General features: G+C 37.7%; 1 protein-coding gene across 1 annotated transcript; it reads right to left on the minus strand.

Moving 5' to 3' along the window:
- Positions 1-11: 11 nt before the first annotated feature.
- Positions 12-12,630, minus strand: LOC146363938 (tumor necrosis factor receptor superfamily member 1A). Its single transcript, XM_084917103.1, has 11 exons — positions 12,379-12,630; positions 10,530-10,626; positions 10,298-10,423; positions 9,488-9,613; positions 9,322-9,358; positions 7,607-7,680; positions 6,997-7,122; positions 6,639-6,785; positions 5,944-5,981; positions 5,618-5,726; positions 12-1,794 (listed from the first exon to the last, which is right to left on the minus strand). Exons 1-11 carry the CDS (start codon positions 12,391-12,393, stop codon positions 1,454-1,456), a joined length of 1,236 nt encoding a protein of 411 aa, XP_084773229.1. The 5' UTR covers positions 12,394-12,630; the 3' UTR covers positions 12-1,453.
- Positions 12,631-13,046: the final 416 nt, after the last annotated feature.

The raw sequence follows: 13,046 nt of genomic DNA on the forward strand, positions 1-13,046 counted from the left end.
CTGCTGCGGTTCAAACATACAGTCCATACTCCCACCTTGTGGCCAAACATTTTATTCATGACATATACATATACAGGTGACATTTTGACTTGGGGTTTTACAGTAGCACGTTTTCATAACAGTGTACCACTAAAGACCACAATGAGATGAAAAACATTAAGATTTTCACTTTCAGTTTATTCTGCACCACACAAATATTCATACAAATGGATCATAAATAAAAATTAAAAAAAACAATTATACTTTAACCTGTAAAACATATACAAATATTTATATCTCAGGGAAAGTGACCTACATTCCCATTAAAACTTTCTTAAATAAACATCTTAAATGGGAAAATCCAAGACCTTTACTGTCAATGAAGTATAATGATACACACACATAGACACACAAAAAAACCTCTCAAAGTGAGATACCCAAACACCACAAGTGAGAACCATCCGTTCAAATGGAATATGTGTGGTGAGGAAAAACCCAGCATGCTGAACACTGACACCATTTAGTTGCAGGAAACTGAAAAACTGACGTCCTTTGGGGATTTCAGTTTTCTTCCTTTGCGAGGGTGCACAATAACAATCAGTGGCTGAGTTGTTATACCAAACGAGGGAGACGTCTGCAGCTGTGCTGCACAAACATCCCAGATGTGCACGGAGTGATCACGCACACGCACAGTTTAAAGATTCAGACTGAAAAAGTCTGTCCTTTGACAAGTCAAAAGGGGGGGAAGAGAGAAATCTCAAGCACAGACTTGTGGAGGTAAAACAATCACGTACACTACACTAAGGAAGTGCAACTTCCTTGCTTACCCTTTAAGCACAAACACCTCCCAGTTATGCATGTACATTGCAGTACTGCTGTAAAACCGCAGCCTCCATTATTGGCATTTAAGCGGCACCACACAAAAAACTGGAGGTTACATTGTTCTAAACAACTTTTTGGCAGCAGCCATTAGTTAAGGGAAGGGGACTTCCCTTAATATTTTTTTTATTTATTTACTGTCTCCACCTACTGTAGGCTACAAGAATATTACGAGTGTGTTAAGAGGTGTTATGTGGTTCCTAAAAATGCTAATGATGCTCTTGAGGAAGTAACCCGATGTTCGAAACTGCATTTTGCACTGCTACAAATCCATTATTTCATATGTTTACATTCAACATTTTAGGTTTCCGTCTTAACATGAAATAAGGGTCCACTTTTTTTTACATTCCAGCTTATCAGATGTTTTTATTTGGCTTTAATCTACGTCTGCATTACTCAGTACAGGATATTTACGACATTGTTCCAGGTTTCTAGGGTTGTACTATATGGCTACAGATCATAATGTCCTTTCCAGCGAGTGTCTAGTCTTTCACACCAGCGTCCATGGCTGAATAATTTATGTTTCCAGTCGTGTTATAGATAGCATTACACTTGTGCCGCCAGGTACAGCCTCAGTTGTCCCGCACTGCTCCATTCAAATGGCTGTGAGCGCCTGTCTGTGGTCAGGCGTCCACTGCAGCTGTTCCAGGCTTTCCTGGAGCAGCTGTGCACAGCCGGATAATTCCATGTAGTGTAAGGCTGAGAAAATATCACTGAGTTTGGAGGAAGAGTGCTGGCTCCACAGCCTCAGCATCTGGTACTGCTTCTCCATGGAGCCAAGACTGAAACCAGTCTCCATCTCGACTCGTGCCATCTGCTGGTCAGTCACCTTAAGCAGACGCAAGAACTCCTTCCACCTATGCAAGGGCACCTCCTTGATGATCGAGTAGAGGACGATGGCTGGCCAGCGATCTGCGTGGTCATTTCGTCTGGCAACTGGAAGGAGAGAATAATTAACAGTCAGAGGACACAGGGCACTCAGCTGCTTGTTTTGCATTAGTCTGAGGTTAAAATAATCTGTATTTATGTGAAATAGAGCATTTGCGCAGCAGTTCACCTCCTGTCTCAAACAAGTCAATTTTGCTGCTTCTAAGAGCTTCCTGTTTGTGACCACCCTGTTAGGATATCTGTGAGTCACTGACGTCATCCATTTCCACGATTAGAGAAACTAATGTGAAATCAAGTGATAAGCAGTGATAATAGCAAGTGTTTTTTTAATGTTTTTTTCCCCTTACACTGGACTCACTGGAAAAAACTTTGGTCATGTTTAAGATCAGCATTGTTACAGTGTGCAGTACTGTGCAAATGTCTTGAGCCATCCATCATGGCTCAATATTTTGCAAAGAAAATAGCAAAGAGGTGCAAATATCCACAGAAATGCATTAAATAAGGGCAAAACAGAGTTAATTTGTTCTAATGAGCTTGAAAGTCAAGATTTTGTGTGACCACCTATATTATCTAACACAGCCTGAACTTTCTTAGGTATGCTTTACTGCACTTTCCTTAACTAGTCTGGGAATAGTTCCCCAGGCTTCTTGGAGCACATTTAAAACTCTTCATTGGTTGCTTTTCATTCCGTTCTCTGTCACTGCTTCAATAACTTTGATGTTCAGGCTCTAGGAAAGCCGATCCATGACCGATAGCCTTCTACTACGTGTTTTTCTATCCAGTATGCCTTTATTGCAATAACAGCGTGTCAAGCTGCGTGGACAACAACTGAAAAAAAACGTTGTCTCTAATGTGTTAACACAACACTGATTCATTCCTTGAGTGAGGTGTCTTTTTTATGCTTGAGTGAGTCATAGGTCAGTGTGAAGTAGCAAAATAAACAAACCAAAAAAAATCCTCTGAAAATGATCAATGATCAAGGATCAGAGTGAGAATGAGTGAAAAAGCAGCCAATGTCCAAAGACAAAGCCTGGAGAACTACTGGTCAAGACTGCTTTAAAAGTCTGGCTCCTTGGAAGCAAATATACAAAGAAATTAGGCATAATTCAAGACTTTTTTTAATGATTCAGTGTACACCTTGTAACAGTAACAATTGTGTGGTGTCTCTTTAAGACAATTTAAGTTAATGTTTAGTGATGTCACAAGTATGCGTCACTGCTCTCTGTAGAGTGTGGGAGAAACGTGCTTGCGCATAGACGTATGGACTGACATGGACCTCATATATTTACCTTCCTAATTCAAAGTAATGTCACAGGTTGTAGGAACACTGTGTTTCATGTATGATAAGGCAGCAGCTGTTCAACCGGGCCTTGTAAGGTAGGTGATGTGTGTGTCAATTAAAGGACACCACTGTGGAATTCCCATTACCAATGTGGTCGTGAGTTTTTGACTATCCTGAGTGTTTCTGCCGCCTCCTCTCAACCACTGAATACAACCCACGTTATAACCTCCAACCAGCATTATGGTATACTCTGGAAAACTAATTAATTAAGTAAGTAATTACTAATTAAGTAATTCAGAAGATATACAGAGAAATTGGACCACATTATATCAGCACTGGTCTGCTAAGTGGAAAAGCTTTCTCACTTTGTAATAACAGGACAACACAGTCAAGAGACGTAATGATACAGAATACACAACGCAAATAAAAGTCCCATCTCAAGCTTATGAAGAGGAGAACAGAGCATAATCCTCACCCCAGTTCAAACAGCACAAAACTAAAAACAGGTTTTGATCTTAGCCGTGAATGCCAACAACAACATGACCTCACTAATGACTGCAGTTGTATTTAAAGCACACCTACAGGCTTGAAAGACTTACATTGAATATCAGGAGTTTACCATATGACACAGTTAACAGGCACATGTGTTCACTATCTGACTTGCCATTTGACTTAATGTCACATTGCTGACTGATGCGAAAGAGTAAGAACGCTCTATTTCCTAGTTTCCACCTCCACAGATGTGGTTCTGATAAACACTATGGTGAACAAGAAGAGATGAAAAAGTAAAAACAACAGCACTTATAGATAGTATACCGCGCTTCTATCAGATGGAAGAAACTGCAACAGCAACATTTTTTAATTTTACTAATATAATTAAATTAAACAATTTATCAGTAGCAAAATAGCGCTTCCTTTTAACAACACAAGCAGACAAGCAGGTATTTGAAGGGGTAGCTATTCTCCTTAAAGCTTTAGAAATATTGCTCGTTTAATGTTGATGATATTTGATATTTTTAGTTTTTTAAAGTTTATGTCTTTTTCATTCATTGTAAAACAACTGAGAAATTTCCCCTGGTTTTATTCATCATACACTATAATCGTGGTATCATTATGTTTTGAAGGTAATCTGCTTGGATCACACTTTATCTGAAAGCATTTGTTAAATAGTGAAACAATGAAATTGAAAAAAAAAAAGTATGCCAAATGCCACTTTTTCTGGCTATGACCTGCTGTCTACCACCTATTTAGGTGCGTCATAAAAACATGTGTCACTGACCATAAATGCTAATAACTTTACTGGAAAACTCAATGCTGAACACTTCCTCTTCTACAACTTTTCTCGCAGTTTTCACATCACTTATCTCAAACATTTACAGCCAAGCCCATCACACCCTCCAGCATTCAATACCTAAGTCTCACTTCGGATGAAGTCCACAGTCATTTAAATGAGGGGAGAAAGTTGAAGCGCTACCAACAATAGGTTTCACCTCCTCTCTAAATTAACACATTTCTTAAGTAATTCAGTGCAGCAGCATGCACCATCTCTACTGCTCACCACAGAAATAAAAAAATCACACTGTGGTGTGTGTATGGGAGCAAGTTCTTAAGCAACTACATTATTTACCCAGCTTGTGCTGATTGGCCTGTTTTAAACTCCTAAGTGACCAAAAGATAACTCAGCCTTATAGTGTGTACCGTATAGAACTCATTTTGACTTGTCCTGAAGGACGTGATGCAATGACCCTAATCTTCTATCCATCTATCTAAATCTATAGCAATATCTCTCTCTCTCTCTCTCTCTCTCTCTCTCAATATATATATATATATATATATATATATATATATATATATATATATATATATAGGGAAAGAGAGAGATATTTTTTTTCCTGCCTACTTAAAGGATATAATATATACAGAAATGAATAAATGTTGAAAGTTGTTTATCCTTTTATGAGTCATATTGTCTCTGAAAATATGGCAAAAGCTTCCTTTGCACTTCATGTGTAAAAAGATCTATAACACCACTGAGTTTCATTTGGTACGTGGTGTTCTTCTTAGCTGATAATCCCATGATTCTAGTAACATAACTAGTATTTCCTGGGATCGTAGTAGTAGAAGTAGTAGCAGAAGAAATTATTTCCTGCTAAAATGTTGCAGATAAAATCACATTTATCAGTTTTATATTACCAGTTATGTCTTAAACCATAAATGGTTACATTTACCCTAAAGTGCAATACAATGGAAGCCTGTGCTGAAGGACAGAGAAGGATTTCGTCTTTGAATACTTAATACCAAATGACAGAAAAAGAAATGCAGACTGTTTGATTGTTGGCTGTTCTTGAATTTGAGGTTTTTTATCCTTCTTCACTGAACTCCTATTAAAAGTAAGGAATATTTTAATCACTCCTTACATTGGGAATGAGGAAATGACTTTTGAGACTAAAATAAACTTTTCCGAGAATTCTGCAGGGGGTGTTTTTGTTTTGTTTTTTTAATTAGAAATCATCAACACATAATTAACAAAGTCCAGTATTTTGCATGTCGTGCATGTTAGCAAGAGGTCAAATACTCAGATAGTCTTACCTATCTGGCCATTGACTGGCACGAGAGGGTTGATGTGGGTTGGATGTTCTGACATGGCTGGACTCTGATTGAGAGTCAACATGGGAGTTTCCTCAGACACTGTAAGCGTCTTGAAAGAACAAACAAGACAGCATGAGTACAAACTTTGAAGTGCATGACAGGGATGACCAAAACTTTCTGCCTTTCTTGTGTGCTAATTATAAGCTAATGAGCTAATTATCTTGATGAACTATGTACAAGAAATTCTTACTGTGCACCTACAGTAAGTGTTCCTGCCTAGATTGCTATCTTTAAAGAAAACGAAGTGCATGAAACTGAGCACAAACCAGTGTGGTCGGGTTACTGCCTTGATGACTGGGTTGTTCTGTTAAAAAGGAAAGGAGATATTATCATTGAGTTTCCTGTCTGTTAGTCAAGACATGTTCAGTCACTAAGGCACATTTTTAAAACAGAACAAAATATGGATATTCTTCTATTTAATGCACAACTGGACAGTGCATTTCACATTGTGAGGAGTAACATGAGAAAATTTGTCCTTGGTTGCGAGGTGTCATAGTATCTTAACTTCCCAAAGGTCAAGTAATGTAAAGTGTAGTACTTTACATATTAGTACTTTACATGTCGTACTTTACATAACTTTGATATTAGCCATATGAAAACTAAATGAATGTCCCCAGTCAATATCTACCAAACCGCTGAGTGCCTGTACTGTTTACTCTGTGTACTGTATATTAATGCTCAGTGGTAGTTGTAGAAATACTCTGATGAATAAAAGTGATTGTTCAATTCAAAGCACTTGAAAAATAGTAAAACCCTGCACTGAACAAATTACAATTAGGCAATAGAAAAAAAGGACTGACAAAAGTAACAAAGGTAACATTTAACCTTAAGGGTCAAATTTGTGCCATTACGTTTTAAAGAAGATAAAGTTACACAAATCTCATATGAAATGCAAACACTTCAAATGTGTACTTAAATACAACGCACAGGTACTTTATTGGATTTATTTACTGCAGATTACCGTTCTGGGAGACTTCAGCCTCTTTCCTCCTCCTCCAGCAAAAACTGTCTTTGTGTTTGAATATCTTCATGGTGCAGATCAGCAGGAACCATGAGAGCAACACAAAGCTAATCACGAGAATCGCAAGAAAAATTCCTGCATTCCCCGCTGTGGACACAAAGACACACTCCACATCAATAAGTTCTGACATAAGCATATTATGTCTTTATCCTCTATGTAAATTGGATAACAATCAGAGGCTGCTAAACCTGCTAAAATGTCCTTAGCAAGTGTGATACGTTATAAAACTAAACTACAAAACCAAGGGCAGTAAGTTAATGTATCAAATGTGTTGTTAAAATATAAAATGAGCACTAACGGTTAGGTGGAATTTGTGTTATATCAGGATTTGATGGTGTCGTGAAAGCCTTGGATGTTGAAACAAGAGGTTTGTTTGGAGAGGGAGTTGAAGTTGAGGCTGGTGTAACAGTTGTAGACATCAATCCTGTCGTACGATTAAAAAAAAGAAGCAAGTTTGGAATTACTTCTCAACATTAGTGGGTTATATAATGTGATGTAATCTTCTGGTATACACGGATAGACAACACAATGCGTTTGCATTAACATACTTTAAGAAAAATACAATTTTAAACTTTATTATTTATTATTCTTGGTGCTGGTGCATTTAGTAATCTGGCTCCGAGAGCCTCAGTTGTGTTTTTTAAGTAGTTGCAGATCAAATCTGAAGTACGGTCAGGAGGAATTTTTTCCATTCTTCTAAATAGAGCTGCTTTATCTCAGCAATATTTTTGGGGAGGTGTGGCCCAAAAAGCTTGAAAAGCAAACCCACAGTATCACATCTTGTTTTCAAATCTCCTTTTCCTAAAGATCTACTTGAATGTTTAGGGCTCATTGTTTTTGCTGGCTCTCCTAACCTTCAGAAGAAGTCAGTCAGACAAAATGACATACATAATTAAAGATTCACTTACTTTTGTTTGCCACTGTGGTTGGAGACACAACTGGAGTTGTAGATGGATTTGTCGAAGCCATAGTATTCGTTAGCCTATAACATAAAAAAACAGTATAGAAATCATCTGACAACACATATTTATCCTGACATTAAAAGCTAATGAAGCACCAACACAGACAGTTATTTCTCCTGTCGTGTGTAAAAATGCATTCCAACATTAATCTGAGGTCCAGATTCAGACTGCATAATTCAAATGAATATATCTGCAAAAGTCAGTCTGTTAGTTGAAGTTCTCCTCTGTGTGCTTGCTTGCAGTGACTTATAGAGAGACTAAAAAAACTAATCAAAGATTTTTCCATTGAAGGTTGACGTTTTCTAGTAGCATTGGGAAAACATTCAAACATTTTGCAGCTAGGATGATCAGACCCCAGTTTGAGGAAAGCAATAATATTTGTGTGTGACTCCGTGGGGACATGTTAGCAATGTTTTGAGGTAGTCAGAAATTTTCATTACCAATAACAGGTTGCCAGATTTTAGTTTATTATGTAGAGGCCAAAATAATGACACTTAAAAGTAACTTTTCCAACTTTTCCAAGTAAATGTAAGGATAAAGGGAAGGCGAAGCTATGTTCTTATCATGTAGTCCTTATATGATCCCATATTTCTCTTTATGTTATTTCAGCTGATGTTCTGTCTGGTTGCATTTCAGTAGTAGGGATGAACATTGATTTTTGAGTGGGTTTTTTTTAGCTGACAATTCTATCATATTGTTTGCCAATTATGTGTCATTTCATGCTATATTCTTCCTAGTACGAACCTGAAGCATAATTATATCCAAAGAGACAAAAACGCAAAGTGAAATAAACTTCCCTTTATTTTCTTTGTGGTTGTTTTTCTTTTCCACTAAAAGTTGGATGCCTTGTGACTTTTTGATGGTGTCTTTCCCTGATGGGAGTAGCATTAGAAATTGAAAAATATTAAAAAGCCTTTCCCCCGTTTTTCACACAAGCTTAGTAAAAGCCAGACTTTTGCAAATCCTTTGCACTTGCACTTTCACTCAGTGCAAAGGACAGTCCCACATAATAAGAGACATCTTGTGACTCAATTTGTATCCTTAAAAAAGACATTATGGTACAGTGATCAGAAGAAATGGTTATAGAAATGTAAAGGTGGATGTCCAGGGGATCTGTCTATTCTTTAATACAAATGTGTAAAACTGGAAAACAGTGCTTGAAAAGCAACTCTAACCTGCCTATTATCAGGACTTTTGTCATCTGCAGGCATGTTATTTAGCACAGGTAGTCAAGGCCTCAGTCAAACCACAGGAAATATGGGAGGGGGAGAGAAATTTGTAACCATGTTTCCTCCATTCTAACAAAAAGCCAACACGTCCCCTGCTGAAATCAGGCCATGTTTAACTCAACCACAAACATATTGTAGATCACATTTTAGTTAGCACTGACAAATAGTTAGTGGCCCTCTAAACGTCACCAGAAGTTGATACACATTAAATGAACAAACATCACTGAACAAACACTGCAATTTTGGTGCATACCTGTAGACTGTATTCACATACAATACAGCGTAAGCTATCACCACAGTAAGTATATGTATTTTATATCATTGGCACTTTCATTTGCAGTTCTGTGTTCTTGTCAGTCTGTCGCGAACAAAATTTAAGCACACTGTCTATGTTTTTTTGTTTATTTTCTGTTACATTGTAAAGTCTTCTACCTCTGGGGCAGGCACTTCGTGTTGTAGTCAGCATTCCCTGAAAGGAACATAAGAGTAACTGTGAATGTAGGAATTTAAAGTGAGATTGTTATTATATTAGAAAATGAATCCGTTTGGCTGCAGTGAATATCAGTCTAATGCTTTAAAATCCTTTGAGGTTACTTACGTGGGCAGTGCGGGCAGGAACATTTTGAACATTGCCGTGAATAAGATCCTGAATTGTAGTATCCCTCCATGCAGCCACACACTGTGCTCCTGTTAAAGGTGCAGGGCTCTATTACCACCTCATCATCTGGGGGAAAAGCAAAATACAGTGTTTCCATCTCAGTCCAAATAACTGAAAAACGCAGTCCCGACAAGGCCATGAGACCACATGTTGTTTTCTACTGTCACATTCTTTTCATCAATTAGCACATGAAATGATTTTTCCAAGTTCTGCTTCAATATTTTATGTGAAACTCAGTTGAAATGTAAACAGAAGGAATCAATATGTTAACGGCACGCTCAAACTGGTACGCACACAAATTCACGTGTTGTTGTTACAATGCTGGTCTCCATGTAAAGTGAATACTCAAACTGGCACTGATGCTATTAGTGAAATACAGTTACTATTATATTAGGATTTCCCACACTAAATATTTATTTCATTCCACTGCATCAAACTGGTTTAACAGAAATATTAGATCATTATAATTTGCTCATCATTAAAAGAGATCTTAGATGTAGCGAAGAATAGCATTGTCTTTTATATGACCAAATAAACAGAAAATACCAGTCTACTGTTTAATTTTAGTCCACGTTTCTCTCTGTGGTTTTCCAGTGAAGGTGCCATCCTCACATGTTTTATATTTTGAAATAACCAGAAAATATCCATCTGCTTTATTCTAGTCCAATTTGTACTTGAAAGCTCCTTAAACTTTATCACACGAGCTGACAGTATGTGTAGCAGCAAACTGAAAATGAGCAGGATACTTACGCTTACATGAGTCACACCTACGACATCTCTCTACGAAGTTTTCTACCTCTGTGAATGTGCCATGCTCACATTTCTTGCATTTGTACTTTTTAACTTGATCATCACAATTACCAACTTTATGATATCCTGGGAAAGACAGAGAGAAGGAGAAAGGTAACGAGTTAATGTGATATTTCCACAATGACTTCACAAAGGACAATAATTGTCAATAATAATCCTATGTATATCTTACCAGCTGGGCATGAATTGTAGCACGAATCATTAGTTTGTTCGATCCCCTCAGTGTGACTCTGTCCACAGGAAGTCAGTGCAAGCATCAGTGGGAAGACCTGAAACAAAAAAAATGAGGTCTGAAGATCTGAGGTGTTAAATGAGGGTTAAGGTGCTCGTGTGTGAGCAGGACTGACATTTGATCACAAAAGCTGAAACAAAATGACAGAAAGAGTAAAAATAATTGACTCTCATCAAGTCACTGGAGAGGAAAAACTTTTTCATTTGCATATATCATCAAAGAGGAACATGTTCATTGAAAATGTAAATGTTCCACTGCCATTAAAAGTTCAACACATTTTCTGAACTCTAGCATGCACATCGTGCAGCAGACAGTTGTTGTTCTACCAAAGCAGAATGACAGAAAAAAATATGCCAAGCAGATCAGTGGAGACTTGGTCCATTTTGAAGACAGAACGGAAAACATGTCAGAGTATTTGGACCATCCTCCACCCAGAGCTAATGAACTAAGACTCTTCTTGACCATCAGAGTTCTCACATACATGACGCATATTGCAAACCTCAGTCCAAAAACATCCTCATTTCCGAAACTTCCCCGATACATACTGGTGAGATATGAACCTGATTGATTAATAACACTACTGTTAAATGTATAAGTAATGTTCGCACACATCTGCAGTAGGTGAATATCCAAGCAGCTGTAGCTGTACTGCATGTTAATATATATATATATATATATATATAGTGAAAAAAATATTCTCTCTACAGACGTCCGACACAAAGGTCAAATATTTCTGACTCGTAGGTGAGTGAGAAAAGTTCAGAAGAGGAAAACAGATCATATAAATAATATAATACAACCCTGCCCCACAGATTTGGCCCCACAGAAAAGAGATAAGTTGGAAAACTGTTGAGCGATAGGAAATGACAGGTCAGGGAGCCCGGTACTACCAGCTTACCGGACTATTCTTCCAGTTTTACACACTGTGGGCTTCTTCATCTTCCTTTTCCTAAACCCCAAAACACTTATATTTATGGATGCTGGCTGCCCAATAATAACACATAAAACAAAGGGAATCCTTCTGCTAACTTTTCCCCTACATTTGTGATTATTTAGATCCCTGAAATATAGCTTGCAGTATTGTTAAAAGTTCTTCATCTGTGACTCTCCTCTCATTGTTGTGAGTTATTGTCTATTTTCAGTTGAGTGATTTCAGTCTCTCAAAGGTAAACCTTAAGAAAACTATTGGCCGTTGTCTTTACATTTATTATTTATTTATTTATTATGACAAGAACCTTGCGATCTTTAAGGTGGGTAAATGTGAATAATGCAAAAAGAGAAAGTAAATAATCATTAGATACAGCTCATGTAAATGTATCAAGTTATTAAACGTCACGGTCTCACTGCACCCAGAGCTGCAAGACCACAAAAGATAATCCCAGTAATCTACAGAACTTCTTCCCTTCATTCATCCACATACAACTACATGTCACTACAGCCTTAACGATTTCGCAGCAACTAACGTACATACGCTACATATGGAGCTCTTATTACCAACAATAAAAACAGAAGCCACATCAGTGAGGATGTACACTAGCTGTAGTCATGGCAGCAATGAGATTTACGGCCACTCAAGAATATACGCAGGAAAATATTACAAATAATCATAAATATTTATCTCGCAGTCATTAAGACATAACATTTGCTTCCTCTAATCCAAACATAATCTTTTCTGATAGTTCCCATCACAATGAATAATGAAAATCCACTCAGAGGAAACTGCATCAAAGCACCCTTGAAATTAAACACGCAGATGATCCAGATCAAACCTATGAACAGAATTACTTACCAAGACAAGGTTCATTTTGGGAGAGCAGGCAGTGTGGAAGTTAAACAACCAACTTATGCTGAAATTCACTCATTTGAAAGCAAAACAATGTCGTTTTCAGCAGCAGGACGAGGCACTCTGACTGAGCTGAGGTGTAGATTTCCTTTAAAGCTGACTCAAATTAACGGTTTTAGGAAGGCTTTGTTTGTGCGAGTGTGTGTGTGTGAGTGTGTTTGTGGGTCAGGGCTTTCAGTTCTTTGGAGTGTTCAGAGAAGTGTTGCGAGAAACAGGAAACAAAGTCAGATGTATCCACCCACCCCTTACAGACACACACATACGCACATAGTGACAGTGTAATTCCACTGAATCTCAGTGATAATGATGTGGTTCAGACAAAAGCCCTGGTGACATACATGGGGATATTTCACAAGCTGGACAGTGTGGTTAGATCTGATGGTGGTGCGGAGTGGGGCATGTAAGAGGAGGTGTTGTACACCGTGAAGGTGTTGGCCATGTTACCGGCTCTAAAACAACCTACTTTTCATTCAAACTTCAAAAGAAGAGAGAAAAAAGAAGGATGGGACCACAATGAGAATCAAACAAATGCGGTTAACTCAGTTGTTTATCATATCAGAGGAGAGAATATTGACTCTTCCTCTTTTAATCCGACATATAAATCTACACCAGTC

This window comes from Perissodus microlepis, chromosome 20, assembly GCF_051167445.1.
Source record: "Perissodus microlepis isolate ML-2025 ecotype Zambia chromosome 20, ASM5116744v1, whole genome shotgun sequence".
Taxonomy (NCBI): Eukaryota; Metazoa; Chordata; class Actinopteri; order Cichliformes; family Cichlidae; genus Perissodus; species Perissodus microlepis.